At 45.4% G+C, this 22,100-nt stretch overlaps 2 protein-coding genes and 1 non-coding gene across 3 annotated transcripts; 1 reads left to right on the top strand and 2 right to left on the bottom strand.

Moving 5' to 3' along the window:
• Positions 1 to 306: 306 nt before the first annotated feature.
• On the bottom strand, positions 307 to 12,993 carry LOC143362578 (dicarboxylate carrier UCP2). The gene is made up of 6 exons (XM_076802868.1): positions 12,844 to 12,993; positions 8,371 to 8,970; positions 7,755 to 7,876; positions 4,663 to 4,772; positions 2,917 to 3,129; positions 307 to 2,574 (listed from the first exon to the last, which is right to left on the bottom strand). The coding sequence occupies exons 2-6, from the start codon at positions 8,497 to 8,499 to the stop codon at positions 2,174 to 2,176; spliced, it is 975 nt and encodes a 324-aa protein (XP_076658983.1). The 5' UTR covers positions 8,500 to 8,970; positions 12,844 to 12,993; the 3' UTR covers positions 307 to 2,173.
• Positions 12,994 to 14,275: 1,282 nt separating this feature from the next.
• Positions 14,276 to 14,349, bottom strand: Trnai-aau (transfer RNA isoleucine (anticodon AAU)). Its single transcript has one exon. It is a non-coding gene; the product is annotated as a tRNA-Ile (tRNA).
• A 2,768-nt stretch (positions 14,350 to 17,117) lies between these two features.
• On the top strand, positions 17,118 to 20,226 carry Eif2d (eukaryotic translation initiation factor 2D). Its single transcript, XM_076802640.1, has 9 exons — positions 17,118 to 17,404; positions 17,554 to 17,941; positions 18,047 to 18,340; positions 18,408 to 18,749; positions 18,886 to 19,028; positions 19,203 to 19,283; positions 19,365 to 19,569; positions 19,638 to 19,806; positions 19,887 to 20,226. The coding sequence occupies exons 1-9, from the start codon at positions 17,349 to 17,351 to the stop codon at positions 19,961 to 19,963; spliced, it is 1,755 nt and encodes a 584-aa protein (XP_076658755.1). The 5' UTR covers positions 17,118 to 17,348; the 3' UTR covers positions 19,964 to 20,226.
• Positions 20,227 to 22,100: the final 1,874 nt, after the last annotated feature.

Genomic DNA, 22,100 nt, shown 5'->3' with positions numbered 1-22,100 from the left:
TTCCGACAGGCTTCGAGAGCTCGAAGCGCGACATTTCGAGGGTCGCGAGCGACTCCGCGGACAGAACAAAGGAGAAACTCGGTGTAAAACAGCTTTTTCCGACGTTAGAAATGTGTAAAATCGAAGTTCGCGGTACAAATGTTCAGTCGGTCTACGGAGAGCCTCGGTGGGGGCCACGCTGAAAGATAATTGGACCGGCAGTCTATCGTCTAAAACACGGTAAAATCGTTGGTATAATGCTTCTAACGAGTCTGCTGAGTATACGGTTAACAGCCGAGCGAGCGTTTCGAATCATTTTCGTTTGGAAAACGGAGATGGGATTCCGAGCACTCGGAGAGAAAACGTTATGGTAGGTAATACTCTTCTGGGAGCATCGTCGTCGCGTGCAGTGTCTGTTGAGAGAACCGGGGGCAGTCGAATATCGTCTACGAGGACCGATCGAACGATCTTCACCCGTGACCGGCGACGAACACTGGTCGGCGATCGTGCCGCGGGTTTCGCGAGGATCGGCAAGCAGCTTTCAAGAAAAAGCAAAGCGATCGACGCGCGCTTTGTCGAACTGTCGAATTAGAAATTAACAACTCCCTTGGCAAAGAGAAAAATTGTAGAAAAGCTCTGAGCCTTCGATCATTCGGTTCTTAACCTCCCTTTTGTTTTATTATCTTCTCCTCTTTGCAATTAGCTTCCTCGGTTGCAATACCAAGAGCTTCTGTAATAATTTTTTCTAGAAAAAACGAAATATTTTGTAGAATATTTTATAGAGTCTCATTGCAGTGAGTGCTCCGTATACCCCGCGGTAGTGGGGATAGCTCCGCGACGTTTATCATCCAGGTCTCGGCGACACGTACGGAGAAGTCACTGCACCTCGAAAGCAGAACGCGCGAGCACAGTAAAAGGGTTGAAAAGAACTATCGCGAAATTCGATGAAAATTGTGCCCTGTTAATTGACCCGGAAAAGACGAAGGACCGCGACGGGGATACCGATTTTCCCCGACGTTCCCGCCGTAACTTAACGAACTATAAGAAGTCTAATCGGCGAAGGATCCTCGTTAGCTCGTGGCGGAGAGTTGGTCGGAATTTTGTGGGACACGATCCGTAGCTGTTGCGTGTACGTTCCTCAACAGACGCTCATCAACATCGTCGAGACAAATGCTCTGCGTATCCTTATTGTCTGTCTGGCGTAATCATCCTTAATAATTAGCTATTCAATGAGAAACGTCCTCTCTCTCTTTTTCTCCTCTTTTCGCTTTCCGTTCTCTCGTCGAATTCCTACTGTCTACTCCGTCTCTCTTTGTCTCTTTCCCTTTCTCTCTAACACTGAATTACGTAGCCGAAAACGTTTCGTTATGGATTACCGAGAGACTTCTAAGATACTGGCGCGTGCACTCTGTTCGCGGACATTTTCAGAGTTAGGGTTTCTAGAAACGCGGTCACCGAAACTCTGGTATCCTCCCGATCTTCTGATTTCAATTTTCTTTTAATTTCTTTCTCAGTTAAATCGATTCGGCGCGGCCAAATAGTTGAATCTACAGAATTTTCCGTTGTCTTCGTTTACCGAAACACGCCGAGTGCACGCGCGCTTACGTCTACGAAAAGAAAGTGAAGAGCACACAACGACGGATGGGAGGATTGGCTGCCGTCGCTTGCAACGATACTAACGCCGCCGAGGAAACGTAATCGCGTTCAGACTATCCTGCGACTATGCGAGGAGAAATGATTAAGTTTAGCATCGCGTGAATTTTTACTTGTAAATTCCGCAAAAAAAATGAAACACTTCAAGGTGTACAGTTCAGGGAGAACATTGAGAATATTGTTTCAGTTGCTTTCCTGCTGCGATCCTTGGCAATTCTTAGTGATTAATTTACTCTTTTCCCGCGCTTCTCGAATGTAAAACGATCTTCAAAGAAACGCAATTGCGAAAGCAACAATAAACGATCGAGAAAACACGGTTCGAGAGAGAGAGCGCAGCAGTGAAGAAAGATCATGGGAACCGCGAACGACGGCAGGCAAACGATTCTATGGGGAGCTCTAATGGCGAAGGTCTGAATAATGGGGGGGGGGGGGGGGTGTCGGTCCTCCCATCCCTAAGCTACACGGTTCGAGTACAGATGACGAAGCTGCGGTTCGATTTCGAGCGCGATCGATCGATCGTGGGCGACGATCGTGCAGTGTTTCACTGGTTGCTGTTGTTGTTGTTGTTCATCTTCTTGGCCAGTTGGATCTTGAACTGTTCGTAGGTGATCCAGAGGATGATGTTCCAGGACACGAGGCGGGTGAAGCTCGGCACGAAGCCCTTGTAGAACGCGGCCGGTCCCTCTTTCATGAACATGCGAACGGCGCAGTCCTTGGCGCCTCTGTACTCGCCGGGCGCGCTGTTCATGTAGCGGGTCTTCACCACGTCGACAGGATTCGCGGCCAACGTGGTGCAGAGTCCTGCGGCCACAGCGGCTGTCACGTGACAGGGAATCCCGTCGCGGAGGTAGCCGGACTCCAGGATGAAGTCCTTGATGATGTCGTAGCATACGATCTCCGCCACGTTCACGATCGCGTTCCTCGAGATGTTCGGCATCGTACCTGCGTTCACAGAGGAATCGTTAAACAATCATCTCCCTGGTGTGTTTGCTCACCCTGACCGTTTAGGCGGCTACACGTCGACCTTGCCGGCCGATTGCTCTTTAACGAGTTACACGTGTTGACACGTTACCAGCATTTGACTGGTTCCCAGGGGGATCCCCCAGGAAGTGGGGACAGAACTGTGACAGTTACGGTAGAGATCTCTCGCGACAGTTACGGAGGGAATACTGTAGTAAAGTCTGTAATCGTTTGCAGTTCCATCGGAAGACCAGTTTTTCACCGAACTGCAACGCACTCCGACCTTCGGGGAACGTGGAAACGTGGCTAGGAAGAGAGACGCACCTTTCCAAAGACCCCGGGTCCCCTCTTCGGCAGCGATATTCTTGTAGGCCTGCAGGGTCGAGCTGTACCTCACCGATGATCGTCCGTTGCTACCAGCCTGCAGACGGACCTTGACGACATCGGTCGGCTGAGCAAACAGCACCGCCATGGCGCCGGTCGTGATACCAGCGGCGATTCGCACAGAAACGTTCTTCTGTCCGCTCCGGTTATTACCTGTTGAGAGAAATGTCCACGATGAAAACGCATCCGCGTCGCGCGAGGCGTCTGTGTGTTTATTTTTTTTTTCGAAATCGAGATACGGTCGATTCGTTTGTTTTTTTTTTTTTTTTTGTAATTTTTGTTTCGTTCTTTTGATATGATCGTAATAGGATGCGGGGGTCGGGACGGATCGCGCAGTGCGCGGTTAATCACGTTTATTAGCTGGTTGATTACCTTGCTGATCACAGTGAACGGTGTCTCGAGAGAGGACACTCCTCGGGAGAGATCCACCCGAGATCCACGCGACACCGTAACACACAGTCAACTGTTCTCGAAAACGTATCTCGAGAATATTTGATTTTCGACTTACTTTTCCATGTATGTAGTAGTCCGCCTTCCATTCGCGAGAGATACGGGGATATGTTTTGTGTGTGCGTGTCTCTCGTGGATCTCGCGTGCGCAAAGCCCGAGATAGACACGTGGTTCTTCGAGGAGATCACGATGAAAACGTGCGGACCAATGCAATCGCGAGATTCGCGTCACGATTTCTGGGTTCGCGCGCGCGAGACCGGACTCGCGAACTGAGCTCGTTAATGGCGACACACCGGTTAGAGAGCCGTATTAGTATACAGAAACACGAGAGAACGAGCATGCTCGAATTCGAAGCCACGGGAAATCGTGTCGACAGTTAGTTAGGCGCGCTAGATCGCGGGGGAGGGTGCTCGCGCCTCGTCGAATCGATCGGATCGCGAGCAATCATTTTGCGGAAAATATAACAAAGCTCGGGGTTGGAAACCCATTTGTCAAGAAATCTCGGAGAGACTAAAAGATGTTATTATTCGTCCAGATGGAAAAGTATGCGTCTGAATAATTCTTGTTGAGCAGTAGAAGGTGCTGAGTTAACGTTAATTTCAGAATTCGAATTTCAATTTAGGACAAGTAGACTGCGGATTCGTGCGAGAAATAAGTAGGCGAAATGCGCAAGTGTAAAAGCGTCAGAAAAGTGCGAGACCATTATTAAATTATTCTGGACAGATTCGAATTAATAAGAGAAGACGCAGAAGATTTTTATTTGCACAAAGATCCGCAGTCTACGGACCAGAAATATGCTTGCTGCTGATTCCTGTGTCTCCTCGAAATCGGCTAGAAAATCCTCCGATCGATTCTTCAGGATCGACGTGGCCACCCTCCCTCGGGGCTTCTCTCACCCTTTCACGCTGTTGTTCGCGGAAAAATGAGAATAAAAAAAGAAAAAGAAATGGAGGAAACGCGCGAGCGCATAGTTCACCGAGAAAACGGGAGTCGGTAGGAGTTGTCTGGAGCATCTTCTGGAGCCGAGATACTCGGTGGTTGGTTGGTTGTTTGGTTGGTTGGTTGGTTGGTGATCGATGGTGACCACCAGCCTTTACTTACGCGTCCACGTAACAATGCTTATTCGTGTAACAGAGAGATGGACGTGTGTGGCCGTGTCGCACGCGTGTCTCTACTTCGGTTTCGATCGTAATAGGATTGCGTAATCAAAAAAAGTTAGGAGTTTGTTGGATGTACCGTCGATGATTCCAGCGTAGCGTGACTTCACACCGTCGTAGAGGCCCAACCGTATGCTGGCGAAACACATCTGTCTCTGGAGTCCCGCGGACAGACCTCCGTACAGGCTCCTGTAACCACCCTCGCTCAAGCTCACCGCCCTCACAATTTACCCTCATACGTATCCCAGGGTAGATTTTGTTTTTTTTTTTTTTGAATTTTTATCTTTCGATTTTTTTTTCTCTCTCTCTCTCTCATTTTATCTCTCTCTATAACCTCTTTCTCTAGTTCGCTCTCCATTCGAATGGACTTTTACCGGAGCTCTATTTCAAAACATTCGATCACTCACTCTCCCTCTCTCTCTCTCTCTCTCTCTCTCTCTCTCTCTCTCTCTCACACTCACTCACTCACTCTCCCTTTCTCTTTCGCGTTTAGGTCGATTCGCTAACGCGTTTGCATTCGAATGATGAGATTGAACACATGCGAGCTTCCTGAGGCGAATGGACGCGTGTTTGATCAATGGACTGTGGCTATCTTTCCGCGAGATCACGATCTCGATACCGCTTCGATCGCCAGACGGAGATCGATTTCTTGACGTATCGTTTGCTGTATGATAGGCTCGGAACGTTTGTCATTTATAGCGAAGCTACTAGCTACCCTCAGAACCGAATTGCTTTGCAAATGAGGAATTGTAACACACTTGTTAATTATTTCGTAATTTTTTAAAGCCTCCGTTGCTAAACATTTTTTGATGGATCCTACGAACCAACAATAACAATTTCTAATCATTTCGTTTGGATTTATTTTGGAGCGATGGTTTCTTCGGGGTTTCTCGAACAATTTTCCGAAACCAATTAATAGCGAATAATTGTTAGTTCCGACAGTCGTCGGTACAGTCAGTCCATCGATCAAATGCGACGAGAGTGTCGAGTCTTCCGAAACGTCGGATGAGCACGAGAGAAAAGAGAACGAATCTTTCGAGTTTGACCGGGAGAGAGCTTGCGACGAGAGAGCTGTTGCGCATACTCGCGGTTATGGCAGAGCGGATATGCACGCGGCGGAAGCGCAAACCAAAGAATGCGTCGCACCGGTCCGGTGTGCGATCCGGTTAATTCGAAAAGAAAGAGGCGGCTTGATCAAAGACAAAATAAATAGAGAAAAATAAGCAGAGACAAAGGAGAAACGAAAATTCCGCTCGCCTAGCGCGGAGAGGCTTCTCTCATTATCGCGTGCTGCTTTTCCCTTCAACGAAATTACGATTGCGAGCTTAATTTTGTGTCCGGAGCTGCGATGAAAGCTGCGAGAGCGTCGATTAAAACGCCGACAAAAAAAAATCGTTTTTTTCCCCGTGTTTATAGCGGTGACGTAATAGCAGCGTAATTAACACGTTCTCGGTCGTTTAAAGTTTCACGGAAACCAGCCGTTTGCATTGTTGGCGTTCATGCACGTGCCAATTTTCTCCGTTGCTGTCGTCATTGTCAATAATATCGTGCGCCCCGCGGTAGTGGGGATAATTCCGCGACGGTTATAGTCCAGGCCTCGGCGACATATATAGAGAAGTAACACGTACGAAACGGTAGAATGTAATTCTACGCTCGCATTGTCGCTCTAATCTATCGCAGCTCCGCCATTAATAATGATTGGCTGTTAAAATTGAAACAAGCACCGGGAAAGGCAGCTGGCGAGCGTGAGAGGAAAGAAACGATAAAGTAGGCGAAGCGAGTGCCATAGACGTGTCGTATTAATCGAACAGCCGTCGTCCACGTGTGGCCGATAGGACGTCGCGCAACGACCTAGCGATGGGATCGAGCGTATCGCGAGTGAACAAAAAAAAAACCAAATCAATCATAATGTACAAAGACGAATGATCTTTACTTCCACAAAAAGAAAAGAACGCGATTCTCTTTGTCAGATTAATTCCAGTGGAACAACGACCAAGCGTGTGTTATCTATACAATTACTATCCGGAGAATGAATCGCTCCTCGTTCAAGTGTAATTAAATAATCGTGCTGTCTGCGACGATAATATCTGGAACATCGATTTTCAATGAAGTCTCCGATCGACTATCGATCGCGATTGTTCTCGGGTTGGTCCCATCGCTAACAAAACCGACGAGTTCGACGAACAGTCGATGGCACTCTAATCGATGTAAAGAGAAAGGATAATTGAACCGTAAGCGTTGTCCAAAGAAGTAAGAATAAACGAACAAGGTGGTTAGCGCGGTAGCAAATTATCGGTTCCCCGATACCGTGACTCCGTTACCGCGATTATGGCCGATCGATCTTGTTCCGTCGTTGTCGGTGCTCGAAATGGACGCGTGAATTCCGCGATTTGATAGTACGATTACGCCGCGATCGGATTACAGTCTGTCTCGCTTCACAATAGGCCGGCCCATTGTCGTCTCGCGTGTTCTCTTCTGCCATTCTGCTCCGAGAACGGTGCTCAAAGATTCTTTCCTCAACAAACCGCGGATATTCGAAATACACATCGTACTCGATTCAAAATTCCTCCTTTTTTGGCAACGATCGTTTTTACTCTTTTTCTGTTTTCATCAAAGATTTGCAGTTTTTGAAGATCGAGGACGGTTCGGAACGCGATCGTCTGCAGAGGTTTGGCCCGTCGCGATCCGTCGCGAGTATAATTAGTTCGTTAGTGGGGCATCGACAGCGACGGGGGCCTCGATCGGCTAATTAGCGGCGACCGGCAGATCACGGGGAAGAAATCAGCCGGAAAAGAAAATGAAGCAGCGTCGCGGAGACTCCGATCGCAAGATTTGCGTCGGTTCTCGTTAAACGGGGAGGAAACCGAGCAAGCCTACGAATGGAAATCGGCCAGCGCGGGAATTGAAATCGAATCGTCGATCGGGCTGAGAAAGACTCGCCCCCGGCATATATATATATATATATATATATATATATATATTTATATATATATATGTTTATTATTATTATTCATAATGGTATAGATATTATAGATAGATATCGTATGTATACACTGATCCGAATCGGTGGAATCGTACGCAACGATCTCTATGTACAATCATGTATATTTGCATATGCTTTACCTACCCCGTGCCTCTCTTAAATTACGCGTAGGATCGTGAACAACGTACCTTGCTCCCTCCATTCTGACGATGTCCCATACTGTCTTCCACAGACCGGGCTGCGTCTGTCTCATCGAGAGCATCGCGCCCTCCGCGCTTGGTATCAGAAGGGGACGCGCCTCGCCGGCGATCTAAACAAATTCGCACACGCTTACAATTCGCAAAATTCCATACACCGTTTTTCATGAAACGAAGTTTCATAAACGAGTAAAATGTTTCATAGGGACATATAGTCGCGGTAATGTTCGGGCACTTTTAAAAAGACAACTAATCTCAAGGTTGGACCAAGCTTTGGACTGTAACGAATTTTAATAAGTAGAAAATTTAATTTAATTTGGTAGAAAAATTGCAATTGGTCAGAATTGGATTCGAGAGAATTTTTTGTAAGGTTGCTTCTCGGTTCAGACGTTGGTTCTGCACAGCCTCGTTGTCGAGGGTCAATTTTGGAAGGGGTTCTCGAAAGGATTTCGTTCCAGGGTGGTTCGTTGGAGGGTGGGAAAGCGGAGGTCCCACCCTTTAGAAACGAGCTGGGTAGAGGGTCGTGCGATTATTTTCGAGTATGGGGGTTTGTGGACGGAGGTTTGGTGAAAATTTCATGACCTAAAATAGAAGGGGATCGATTTACCTGCATCCTGACTTTGGCCGTGTCCAACGGGAACGTCATCAAATCAGCGATGCAGGCCGCGGTGCCCGCGGTGAAGAACTTCACCCAGAGGGGGAAGTCGTCCTGCGCGTTTTGCTTCATTGTGCTCATATCCTTCTCTCTCTCTCTCTCTCTCTGCCTCTCTGTTGTTCCCCTTTGTCCGTTCTCGTTCGGTTTTGTTGCGTTTGCCTGAGAACTGCTTCGATGCGTGTGCTTCTGGGTGGTGCGTGCGTCGGGTACAGCGTGGGGGAATGTTATAGTGGATCGCTCTTTCTCTCTCTCTCTCTCTTGCTCTCTCTCTCTTTTGTTATTCTCGTTTACCCGCGTGAACGTATGTTAGAGCCACCGAGCTTGCCTCGGCTTGTCTCGGCGAGATCCTTCGTTAGAAAAGCGCTATGTACACTATGTACAGAGTCCTACCAGAGGACAGGAACCTTTTAAATGATCATCGAGCGAACGGCTGACTTAGAGGCGGAGCTTTTTAGGTTCCCTGAAGTGATCAGGATACGCGTGCAGTCCCCCCGACCGCGAGCACTCGTGTTTGATGTCTTGATTGTGAAGTACTTTATACATACTATTCTTCTGCAACAGAGCAATCGAAGGAACACGTGAGAAACACGACGAAATTAACCGGCCCATTCAAAACGGCCCGTCGTCTTTCCATTCCGTCTTCAACCCTCGTTAACCCTCCGCCCGCCTTGTCCTCGTTTCACACATTATTCTCCGATCACAGCCCTGATCCGATGGCACGCGAAGGGGATAATTCCTCGAATGAATAAGATTTCAAACAAGAGACCGCGGTCTCGAGAAATTCGGCCTCGAATCGGGCCTATCGGGTCTGCTAAGGGGGTCCGCGTTGACCTCGAAGAAGTACACGATTCGAAGAAGTCTACTGGAAGTCTGTAGAAGTCTTATTAGAAGCCTATTTATTTAAATCTCATTCAAACCTCATTTACTAGTGACAGAAAACAAGTGGGTGCAATTTAAAGCAGGGGATAGTTTAACGAATTGAAAAGCTTTCTCTGCAAAATTTGCAAACTTCATTGTCCCACGAGCGCTGCGAAAAATCGAGTCAGCAGCTCGAGGACTGCTCCGGATGGCCGCAGCGAATGCCACGAAAAAGAGCCATGGGATATTTATATATATTTATTTATATAAACCTTTTGAACTTTCCTTTGAATTTTCCGCGGTGCCCGAGAAGCTCGAGAATCGGATCGGTGTTTTCAGCCGAGAACAACAGCGCGACGCGTTTCGTTAGCCAAAGTTCAACGACCACCGAACGGATCGCCGATTCGAAATCGCTGTTATCTCCGCGCGGAAGGTTATCGCGAGAAAGAATCGCGGACGACGGGGTGACGTAACAGGAACAGTCTCGGCTCGACTGCGTGGGGAAATCATTATTGTCACATAATCGCCTGTTTCCCACGGTCGATTTTCATACTCGACCACGTACGATGCTGTGTCTCGGACGTGTTTTTATACGCGTGGGTAGACGGGCTCGGGTCGATCACGCGCGAAAATAGAACGCGCTATAAGACAGTTTGGAGAACGGCCAAGGCTAGGATGGTCCGATTTTATTTTTTGTTGCGGGCAGATCTCTGCTATCCGAACCAGCGAGATCAATCGCTATCGGGACGAGGCGCGTGCGAGACATTGACATTCGGGGTTCACGGCTCTTCCGGTTACTCAGGGTCCCCCGTATCTCGGAAGATAGCATCGTCGTGTCTCGTGACGCACGGTCAAGATACACCGGGCCAAACAACTATTCGCGCTGTGTTTTTCCCCTGATAAATCTGTGTACGAAGTGCCTACACCTTATGTAATGCTCTCCGGACCGGTTAACCCTAAACAGTTCGCCATTGCGTTCTTAGATAAAATTGCCAGAACCGCTCCTAATTCTTTGGACCCGAAGATGGACTTGCAAAACAAACAATTTAGAGAGCGTGCGTTGGGCATTCCTCTCGGAACGTTTACCGGAGGAGAGAAACCAGCTAGAAACGCGTTGGACCAGGGACGACCTAATTCCAAGGGCCCCTGCCCATCCGCCCATATGGACACACGTGCCAATACCTTTTTGACACACTGTATATTCCTAGCCAGTTATTTCGGTCCCGAGGCTGTTCTCGGGACGATGAAAAATTGTTGCGAGAAGAAACGACTGTGTGCGTTCAATTTAAATAATTTACAGATAAAATATAGAATTCCCCTTCGATACCTATGATATTCTCTGGCTATACGTCAAGGGACCCAATTTTTAAAGCATACTGAATATTAAAACAGAGACATGTAACTGATATTAACTGATCCGAATGGAAAAAATTATGCTTGAAAAATAAGTAGAATTAATACAGTTATTAATATTAATTACCCCACAGGGTCCCCGCCCTATTGGCCCTGTATGGCGTATTTTCGCGTCCGATATTCACGGAGCAGGAGAACGACACGTGATTCGAGGCGAAAGACGACGTCGCCTCGGGCGATTAGGACAAAGTCTATCTCGCTTTTAGACCGTCGGGACCGGCACACTTATTTTTTCTCTATTTGCGGGCAGCGGTCTGCGGAAAAATACATGTTCGTCGACCGGTTGCGTTTCGCCGTTTTGGATCGCGGTTTCGACCGAAAACCGACAGCGTTTAACGCGGTGAGAACCGCTTGCCATAACCTTCGGCCGCCGATTTCTATTGTGTAGCTCGATCCTGCTCGCACGCCGCGCCGCCGGTGTCGCCGATTTCCACGAAGAGAACGCGCTACGACAACACACGTTCTCCCGTTGCGAACAATGCGATCGATCGCGAAATTCAGCCATGCGCCCGCGCCACTGCACTCTGCACTCCGTGTGCAACAATTTAAAAATATGGTAATAATAATTAAATGGTAATAATAAAATAAAAAAAGAAATGGTAATTCTTGGGCAACACCCTATTCCCCCTGAAATAAAAAATGAAAAGTACCGTTCGACAACCGAAACAATTCCACGAGACCAAAGTGATTTATTCTAATGAAATAAAAATTGAATCTATTAAATAGTAGTTAAGCTAGTAGCAGTAGGTATCGGAGTTACGCGAGGATCGCAAAGGAGTGTTGTGTTTTTATCTCGGTTGCAAGATGGCGCGATCGAAAGTGAGCCTCGGTACATGTTGTCCTTTCACACTGATTATTTACGAGGATTAATCCGCGACGAGTTGTGTCACGGGCATTTAATTAAAACGCCTTTCTAACAATCCCCGGCGAACCTCGGCGAAACGACGTTCCTGCCATTATCCTTGCGCAGGAGTATGCAGTCGAGAGGTGCGAGCATATTGATTAATCCTTGACGCGGACCGAGTGCAGCGTGCCGTATCCTGCGAACGAACGATGCAATTTTCTTCGGAAATAGTTTCTCACGTTTCTACAAATAAAAACCTCGATGCGGAAACCGGACAGGATCCATTTTTCTAATAAAATTCTCGAAATTTTCAGGGTTTTCCTGCACTTTCAAACGCGAGAGGAAGACCGGAGAAAACATTGTTGTTCGAGAACGAGAACAAAGCAGACCGAGTTTTCGAAGGGACTGCTCTGAGTGGAATCAATGCGAATGCAACGGCGGTGCACGTCGAAATTTGAATGCGTCGACCAGAAGTTTCACGCACGTATCGCCGAAGTTGATCTATTATGTAGAAACCAGCTGAAAACTCGCGCGTCATATCGACGAGAATGGACGTCAGAGGTTTAGACGGCTCGATTCCGTCGTCGCGAGCCGTATAGAATATTCAGGAATGACAGAAAGGTGAGACGGAAATGTCAACACTATCGACACCGTCTCGCCGAAACGAATAATTCAAATCCTAGACTGCTGCCAATGTCAGGGTCGGCTCGAACTGCTTCGAGCTGAAACAACTCCGAAATAGTTTGACGGAGAAGCGAGAGAACGACTCTTCCCCTTCGGGAACTGCACGAGGTTGTTGCACAAGTTTTAAAATGGCTGTCGGGTTTAGCAGACTCGCGATATAGCACGAATTTTTCAAAATGTCGCGGCCGCAGAATCTCTCTCGATCGCGCGACAGAGCGAGTCCATTGTGGACGAGGCAGATGCAAATTCGGAACGAAGACGCGAAACAGCCGAAGAATGGAATCCGAAAAACGATGAGAACAATGGCCGGAGAGCTGAATGGACAGCAAAGCATAAACCGGAACCGATGGTTTTCACTTAGAAATCGTCGGCTTGAAAACGGTTGCAAAATTCATGAGACTTGCGGTGTTGTACGAATTTTCGAAACATCGAGACGAATCTCGATAAAGCACAACAGCGTTTGGCGACGAACATTGACATTTTCGGTGCGAATTGTTTCACTTCCGATGGAAACGTGAAATATTTGGCGAGTGAAATGGTGGCGAAAATTGAGAAAACGAGGAAAACAATGGCCGGAGAGACGAGACGGACGAAAATAAAGCGGAGCTGAGCGGTACGCTACTTACCAAGTGTACAGTGAGTGGATAACAACACAACTGGAACAGGTTACCGTGAAAGCACCGTTTATACCGGCTCCCCGGCCAATGGCGGCTGGGCACAGTTGAATGCCGCCTATCAACGGCCGTCCGTTGACGTCAGATTCGACCAAAGGTAGCTTAGCTTGCGGCGGGATCGATAACTCCCAGGAACGTGGTGGTGTGACAACACGCTTTGGCTGCATATCCTTCGGGGTGGGACATGCAACGCGAGGGACAGGCGCACAACGCGTTGTTGCAACGTTCGCCGCCCTTGCCTTGCCCAGCAGGATTTCCACCCCATAGGGGCGCACTGTGTTTCGTAACACACCAGATTTCAACCCCTTACACGCTCCTCGAACATAGTCGCATAAAAGACCCTGGTTTTTAGCGCTGCAAACATTTCCGCAATTTGAAGGCTCTTAATATTATTCTAATAATATTATTTATTGATTGGCTGCACGCTGTTGCGCGGAATACAATCTGCATCAATTGAAAATTAGGAAAGGCGGAACTCGTTGGTTGTTGAACTCTTACTTTTGTCCAACCGGCATGCACTGTTCGAAACCGCGTGGGGTGTAATGCACAGCGAACTGTGCACATGCGCTGCCGACAATGAGTCATAGGAAAACGTCGTGGAAACCCATTTTGCCGCATATGCGGTCGTTTTTTACTCGAACGTGTAGGCGGATGCGATTTTAACCATAGCCGCCCTGCCGTTTCCGATTGCGGGGGCGGACGGGTGACGGATTCGAGGAACCGGAAGCGGTTCCGCGAAGCTGCAGCAAACACGCAGCCTGTTGACACGGTTCGCTCGCTGGAGCAAGCGGAACGAATGTTTCGGTACTGCGCAATACGATACGTTGCTTGATTAACTGGAAAATTGATTGTAATCCCCAGCCTGGATAAAATACGGTTCTACGGGTTTATCTTCTCGTAAGAGCGAACGATAAACCGTGGATCGTGAGTCTGGAATAAAGATCGCTCGATATAATCGTCTGAAATGTTCACTCGATTCCCTCGAGAGGTTCAGATTAACGGCCTCGGCTTTTCCAAAGTATTTCTGAACCCGACACGCGCGACCAGATTATCTTATCAACGCGCGAATGATATAATTTTTAGCTTAATCGTACAGCTAGACCGCGCTTGATTTCATACGTTTCGATAAGACGCCGTCGAAGCGGATACGGAGGTCTTGAGTGGGGAAATGTAATTAGAAAAATGGGAAGGACATAATCCTTTTCTGTCTACATTTTTGAATGATGGTTGAGGATGAGCACAACTAGAGACATCGACGAGTCACTTTCCTGTACAAATTCCTCCGCAGGAAAATTTGAGGTAAATAGTTATGTTGTGCAGTGGAAAAATGAAAAAAAGAATTGTGTTATGGAAAAATTTTTAATTTAAAAAGAATCAAAAGATTTGGCCCATGGGGGGATCGAACCCGCGACCTTCGCGTTATTAGCACGATGCTCTAACCAACTGAGCTAATGGGCCAGATGAACAATTTCCTTCAATTGCTCGTTATTGTGGACTATATCTTCAGTGCACCTTGCATTCTTGAATCAATTGTATCCTCTCTGATACTATACGTATACTACTAGTCGATCTGTAGCCCTTTTGTAGTTTCTTCGAGTGGTTGGTATGTTTTAACTTTTGCGAGATGGTTTATAATTTGATGCTGAGTGAAACTTCGATCAGTTAACTGTGTGCTATAATGGTTTGTACGTTATTGCAGTGCATATAATTGATTGGTAATAAACGGGCATCGCATACGATCGAAGAAAATAGAATGTCTGGACTTTGTCTACCGCTTGGACTTTGAGTATGAATAAGGAGAGTCAAATGGAGTTAACAATGTGGTTTGCAACGAAAGACATCTTATCGAGGACAATTTGTCATATGAATAATGCACTTAGGAATTATTCTGTCCCAGTTTTGTTTAGGTATCTTTCTTATATTTAGTACGTCTTCTATTCCACTTTACACTATTAACGCAAATTGCGATTTGAAGAATAGAAAAATATTCTGAGAGTCACAGCCAAATGGATTAATAGTTAGAACGTGTCCAAAATTATTTAACAAAATTTACAATTAGTCGATATCAATGTTGTCGGTAAAATGGAAAACTAATAACATTGATAAAATAGGTATTTACGTTATCAACAATCGCTATTCTCTTATTATTTATTGTACCGAATTTGTACTGAAAATATTCTGTATTTTCGCTTTTATGTAAATATATCATTAATTTTACTTTTTCGGTAAATAGTGCGCATAGTTACATTACATTTACATCTACGTTACATGAAACATTTATACTGTATATTAACGCAATCATTTTATGTAAAAATCGACAATAAAGACAATGTATTGAAAAGACTGCGTATTTTATTATTAAACCTTCAATTTTTCCCGACCGTCCCACTTATTGTTGAGTTATACTATTGAATTTCGTGCCACCTCTTTCACTATCATGTTCTCCCGACAGAAATTGCGATTATTCGGAAAATTTCGAAAATTTTCAGAAAATTTTGACCGTCTGACTTGTCGTTGAGTTGTACTACTGAATGTTGGAAAATTTCGAAAAATTTCGGCCCTCTGACTTGACGTTGACTTGTATTACTGAAAATAGTGCCACCTCCTTTGTTATCATGTTCTCCTAATACAAAAGTTCAAATTTTCCGAAAATTTTCGAAATTTTTCGGAACTTCGGCCGTCTGACTTGTCGTTGACTTGTACCACTTAATTTCCGAGAATTTTCGAGCGTCTGACTTGACGTTGACTTGTACTACTGAAATTCGGATACCTCCTTCGATATCATGTTCTCCTAATACAAAAGTTCAAATTTTCGAAAATTTTCGAAATTTTCGTCATTTCGGCCGTCTGACTTGTCGCTGACTTGTACCACTTAATTTCCGAGAATTTTCGAGCGTCTGACTTGACGTTGACTGGTACTACTGAAATTCGGGTACCTCCTTCGATATCATGTTCTCCTAATACAAAAGTTCAAATTTTCGAAAATTTTCGTAATTTCGGCCGTCTGGCTTGTCGTTGACTTATACTACTGTATTTTCGTGCCACCTCCTCGGCTATTATGTTCTCCTAATACAAAGTTCGATTTTCGGAATTTTCGAAATTTTTCCGAATTTTGGCCGTCTGGCTTGTCGTTGACTTATACTTCTGAATTTTCGTGCCACCTCCTTTGATATTATGTTCTCCTAATACAAAGTTCGATTTTCAGAATTTTCTAATAATTACGAAATTTTTCGCAATTTTCGGATTTCTACTAGGAGAACATTATAGCAAAAGAGGTGGCACGAAATTTGGAATATTCGTGTCCAGGGTAGAGAAAGAAGAACACATTGATTGTTGTAAATAATATTCTTTATTTTTCACCAAATAAATTACAATATTAAACGTGTAAGCAAACGAGTTGTTTTGTGTGAGACACCAGAGGAGGAAATGAGTGTGCTGACGCTGACAATTAAATCCCGGGCGTGGGTACCCTCATTTTAACTTTGTTAACATCTAACCCCTAAAGAATAGAACAAATGATTCTTGCCGATATTACCATAAGTGGTAGTGCAATAAGCGGCAGGAATCATCTGCTCCTAAAAATCTGAAAATAGCGCCACTAGACCGTAGCGGCAAAACGCTCAAACTGTTAGCCAAACTTTACCGGCCGAGTTACGACAGTGGAGCAGCCAGCGCCACCTGGCGATGGAAATCTGAAACTAATCGACTACAAGCTTGGGCGTTTCGCCACTACGAGGTAGTGGCGCTGTTTGGAGATTTTCCCGGAAGATGTACGTGGCGCCACCCAGCGGAGGAATCCTGAACACTAATCGGCTACAAGCTTGGGCATTTCGCCACTACGAGGTAATGGCGCTGTTTGGAGATTTTGCCGGAAGATGTACGTGGCGCCACCCAGCGGAGGAATCCGGAACACTAATCGACTACAAGCTTGGGCGTTTCGCCACTACGAGATAATGGCGCTGTTCGCAGATTTTGCCTGAAGATGTACGTGGCGCCACCCGGCGGAGGAATCGTGAATACTAATCGGTTACAAGCTTGGGCGTTTCGCCACTACGAGGTAATGGCGCTTTTTGCAGATTTTGCCGGAACATGTACGTGGCGCCACCCAGCGGAGGAATCCCGAACACTAACCTGCATCTACACTAAAATCCCGGGCGTGAGGACTCTCCTCTCTGTACACATATATTTATAAAATGCTTTCATACTCTGAAATCGTGGTGTTCGGTTGTTCATTGTTAAGAAACATCGAATACAGAGCTTAGTGTTTCGTAAAAGAAATTCAAAGCATAGCGTTTACATTTATAACTCGAGACAATGAAGCAATTAAATAAAAAATTAAACGGTTGGACAGCCTGAATATTTCTCCTATCATCTGAGAAGTACAGTGAGTTCATTTTTGCTGAGGAATCATTAATCATTTTATAAACGCGTGGCCGCGAATAATCAGTGAAATCAGGATGTTTATTAAACCTTTTAAAGTTAAGTCAAACAATCAATTGAAAGGTACAGAGAGGTTAGTACACGATAATGTTATTTAAAATATGAGAACTTATATTTTACAGTTAGAAGTTTTACAGTTAAATAAGTAATAAGCGATTCTTACCGGATAAGCAAGCTATACCTGATGGATGTCTGTTACATTTCTCCGTTGTCTTTAATTAGGAAAAAGTTGTGTCAAGAGATTTTGGCAGCATATCCAACCCTGACAGATGAAGAGGTGCAATTGTTAATTCCCAAAAAGGAGGCGATTAGTGTTATGAAAATCATAACTCACAATGGGCAGTTGGGCAAACTGTACTGTGTTGCTAAAATACCTATGTTCTTCCAAGTAGACAGCTTGCATCTGCCGCTGTTGCCAACCATATATACCTTATGGCAGCATCCAAATTTGTTGATTGTCTTCACAACAAGACAACCGGTGATCTCAAAGTTAGCAAGCGGAGCTAACTTGATGTTGCCTGGAGTGGTCATCAAAGAACCAGTGACATTGTACTCGTTTGGCAAACTGCAAAAGGGTACACTTGTTTCAGTTGACACAGATGATAATAAGGTTTGTGGGCACAATGATTTTGTTATTAATCGTTAGTAGTATACGTAGCGTATACGTGCGTAGTAGTCGTTTGTATATATATATATATATATATATTTCTTTCAGGCGTCGGTAGCTGTTGGAATTACAGCACTATCTAGCGAAGACATGTACATGTCCGGCGGTTATGGGAAATGTATAGAAATACTGCATGTAATAGGAGACATGCTTTGTCAATTGGGAAAACCACCCAAAAGACCAAACTTGGGACCATCTGTAAATATCGATGACGATGCTGACAAATCAGAAAATATTGAAGACACCAGGCAAGCTAACAAAATCAATGATAACACGCTTATCGATACAATGAGTGACTTAAGGGTCTCCAATGAGAACCTTGCGCACGAATCTGCTGGCGAGGTAATTTGTAGTAGATTAATAGCTAATAGATTTATTTGAAACCTATTAATTGGGCAAAACATTGCAGAATAATGCAGAGGAGAACACGGAAGAATCCGCCGAAACGGAAACCATGGAAGAACCCATAGAAATGACCGAGACAGTATTAGACCCGGTACAAGAAATGGACAACTTGTTGGAGTACTGCTTTTTGAAAGCATGCAAGAGGTCCGTGAAGCCCACCGATTTGCCGATGTTGGTATCGAATTTTTTCAAAAATCATTTGATGGCGGCGTGTCCACCCGATAAAAACATAGACATAAAAAAGTCTCGATATAAAAAGCTATCCGTGTTCCTAGCGGAAATGAAAGCGAAAGGTGTTATAAATACTTCTATCACGAAGGGTGTTGAGAGCCTGTTGTTGATTAAGGTAACGTCCTTGCACCGTGACGCTCCTGTCAACTCTGCCGTTATCTTTTGACGAGATCTCTCGCGGCTCGATAACGGTCGTCAGAAATAACGAAGGGTTTAACGATAGAAGCATTGATAAATACCGTTTGTTACAGTTCGATCACCCACTGATAAGGAGATTGGTCGTTTTAGAGAAACCGGCACCGGTCGAATCGGTCGTGTCGAACACGGCGGTGGTCTCGGAGTGTTACAAAGTTACTGCTCACGTGGTGCCTATACTGTCGAAATTCGGATATGAGTGAGTATACAGCGTCACGCCTAGGGAGACACCATTTTTTCACCGCGATACGATAATTGCAGAGAGAATGATTTTCTGTACAGAGCAGAAGTCTACAACCGTTACATCATATACCATTATGCTGTATTATATGATCCGAATTATGTACATTTTACTCCCATACGATGATTGCAGAAAAGGAGACGTAATGAAAAGAGCTGAGATCAGAAAATGTTTCACTGATTACGTGAAACAGGAGAATCTACAGGACGGAAAGTGAGCGAGCGTTTTCTGTGTACTATTCCTGCGTGCCGCTAGTTCATACGCGCGATCCTTGTAAATTCGTTCTTTCCGCAGGATACTGAAATTAAACCCACAACTCGCAGGTATTATGAAAACCAAAGCGGATCAAGTCACCGTCACGATGGAGGACGGAATAAATAAATTTATAGGGCGGATGACGCACATGCACGAAGTTATGCTAGCGGGGAACAAGCTGTTGCACACGGGGAAATTGGAGCCCATCGATATGAGGGTTACCGTTCGAACCGGCGGCAAAAAGGTATAAAGATTACTTTCAATTTCAGATGAAAATGATCAAATTAATTTGATGTGCTTACTACATTAAAGGTGACGTTAGTAAACAACTTGGAGACTTTCGGAATAAACTCGAAAGAGTTTAGCAAGGAGTGCCAAAACATTGGCGCGAGCGCAACAATCACGGATGAACCGGGGAAGAAAACTCCCAGCGTTCTCGTTCAAGGAAATCAAATTCTCTACGTGTACAAATTACTCACTGGTAAGCAGAAAACGTATTTTACTTTTATAAAATGAATACTCGTACGGCTCTCGTCTAACGAATATCGCTGTTTGTTACAGAAAAATATCAAATTAAAAAGAATTATATAAGGGGCCTGGAATTCGCCCCGAAAAAACCAGTGGCTCATAAAAAGTAGATGGACAATTGCTGTTGAATATTACGCTTTTCTCTGTTACGTGTACATTTGTACAAAACGACGAATGCGAAAGTTACACTTACCTATTCAAGAGCCTCATGTTGCTACGAAGACTTGCGTCGTCCTCAGCTGCCGTCAAAATGTTTCCTTTATAAAAATGTTTCGCGTTATTCATTCGAACTAAATTATACTCAGAAGGACAAAAACAAATGACCGAGTCTCACCATTGTACTACGGCTCACGAATAAATGTGTTCATAACGACGTTAACCCGGCGTTTTTTTCCTTAATCCTGTAAACAGTTTTTCCGGTGTACCTACTTTCAAGTCTTGCTTACTATTGTCAACGGAAACAGATAATGGTCGGAAAAAAAAAAGATCCCAAGGTGAGAGATGGATCGGTCGACTGGCTGAAAGAATGGAGGATCAAAGTTTGTTAATATAATTTATTGTATATCGAGGTTTCAACATGGAAAAGTACAAATATTGCAATATAGGGCCCGCGAGCTCTCCTCGGGTGGGAGGGAGGGAGGGAGGGAGGGGGGAGGGTACAATTTCATAGGAAGGAGAGACAACGCACGGTAAGATACTTCGAGACTCTTTTTTTTGTCTTGTTTCGTTTTTGTTCAGTTTGCTGGGAATGCGTTTCAAAACGGAGAAATATCAAGTGTTACACGGATTCAATGCATTTCCTCTGTTCATGTTTTCTTTTCTTTTTCTTTTTGTTCGTTTTTGTTGTTCGTCGTTCATTTGCCTGACAATATAGGGAAACAATCGGACGAATCGAGCGAACGATCCGTCCAGATTTTCTCTTGAGTAAAGGAAGGTTCCCTCCTCTCCACGGCCCCCGCATATATTTAATACTCGTTTTTTTTTTCTGACTGTTACACCGGTACGCACGTGCGCGTCATGAGGCGACATGTGATACACGCGACGCGCACGTGCATGGGCGGAACAGCTTGTTGTTCTCTTTTTTTTTCTCTCTCTCATCATCGTCATTTTCATATCATCGTCATCATCTTCACTTTCTTGTCCTTAACTAAACAGGCTGCCCCTGCAGTCGTGATCGCTCGAGCTGATCGAGTCTCCGCCGCCTGATTCGTCGATCGAAGAAACGATACGTTTCGAACGAAAGTAGCCTAACTCCTCGGGACGGCCGAGCCCATCATCGCCCTTGGCTCTCGAAGGGCTAAGCTACAAATATTTCTTCGATTCCTCAAACGTACATCCGATAGTTACTACTTACTCGTTAGCTCGACGTGTTTGTGGGCGGATATGACTTAACGATTCGCGGATCCGTGGACACCAGGATCAATCGCGAGGATCCAGAGCCGGCTCGCGTTCTCGTCGATCCGGAGGGATCCTCTCTTCGAGGCGATACCGATTTGATTGCACGCGTCGCGCGTCCCCGGATCCGCGAAGCGTTTAATTACAATAACTTTTAGAATCATCTCTCTGAAAATCGTCGTCTCCATCAACAGCCTACCATTTCTTCCTACGACTATCGACGAATCATGGCCAAAAATAGTATCGAAGCACCGTTGGTTCACCCCGTTTCGTTACACACAAGCCCCTTCGAACCCCGAAATCAAAAAACAACTTTACCACAGTCGACAATAATCGATCTCGATCGACGAGCGTGCCACGGCCGCGTCGAAGCGCCTTTCATCTCACTCTTTCTCTCTCTCTCTCTCTCTCTCTCTCGTTCTCTCTCTCCCTTTCACTCTCTTGCTCTCTCTCTCTCTCGCCCTCTTTCTCTCGTTTTCCCTTTCTCTCCCACTCGTTCGTTCTCTCTCGTTCTCTCGCTATATTCTAAATCGCTTCTTTTCTTCTTTTTGGGAACATATTGTGCCTACCGTTGTTGCCTCATCCGGTTGTAATCGCGACCGTAATCATTGCCACAATCATCACGACAAACAATCGTCGTATCGTCGTTCTTCGCAATTTAATCACCGAAAAAATTTCGTTATAATCATCATGATCATCATCATCACCGATTCGCGTTTCTCGCTGGCATACACACTTTCTCTCCCGCTAGCTCTCATCATACTCTCTCTCTCTCTCTCTCTCTCTCTCTCTCATTCTCTCCGTCTCTGGTTGCTCTCATTCTTCCATTCTCTCTCTCTCTCTCACTCTCTT

This window comes from Halictus rubicundus, chromosome 17, assembly GCF_050948215.1.
Source record: "Halictus rubicundus isolate RS-2024b chromosome 17, iyHalRubi1_principal, whole genome shotgun sequence".
Lineage (NCBI taxonomy): Eukaryota > Metazoa > Arthropoda > Insecta > Hymenoptera > Halictidae > Halictus > Halictus rubicundus.
Note: the sequence above shows the minus strand (reverse complement) of the source record. Positions and strands in the feature narration are given on the sequence as shown.

What these genes read in the sequence shown, in the direction of transcription:
- Eif2d (XM_076802640.1), top strand. Translation starts at nt 17,349, where the DNA reads ATGTTTATTAAACCTTTTAAAGTTAAGTCAAACAATCAATTGAAAGGT. An exon ending in CAATTGAAAGGTACAGAGAG is followed by an intron (nt 17,405 to 17,553) that starts GTTAGTACACGA and finishes GTCTTTAATTAG; the next exon opens with GAAAAAGTTGTGTCAAGAGA. An exon ending in AGAGCCTGTTGTTGATTAAG is followed by an intron (nt 18,750 to 18,885) that starts GTAACGTCCTTG and finishes CGTTTGTTACAG; the next exon opens with TTCGATCACCCACTGATAAG.
- LOC143362578 (XM_076802868.1), bottom strand. Translation starts at nt 8,499, where the DNA reads ATGAGCACAATGAAGCAAAACGCGCAGGACGACTTCCCCCTCTGGGTG. An exon ending in GTCAGAATGGAGGGAGCAAG is followed by an intron (nt 4,773 to 7,754) that starts GTACGTTGTTCA and finishes GGGTGGTTACAG; the next exon opens with GAGCCTGTACGGAGGTCTGT. An exon ending in GACCCGGGGTCTTTGGAAAG is followed by an intron (nt 2,575 to 2,916) that starts GTGCGTCTCTCT and finishes CTGTGAACGCAG; the next exon opens with GTACGATGCCGAACATCTCG.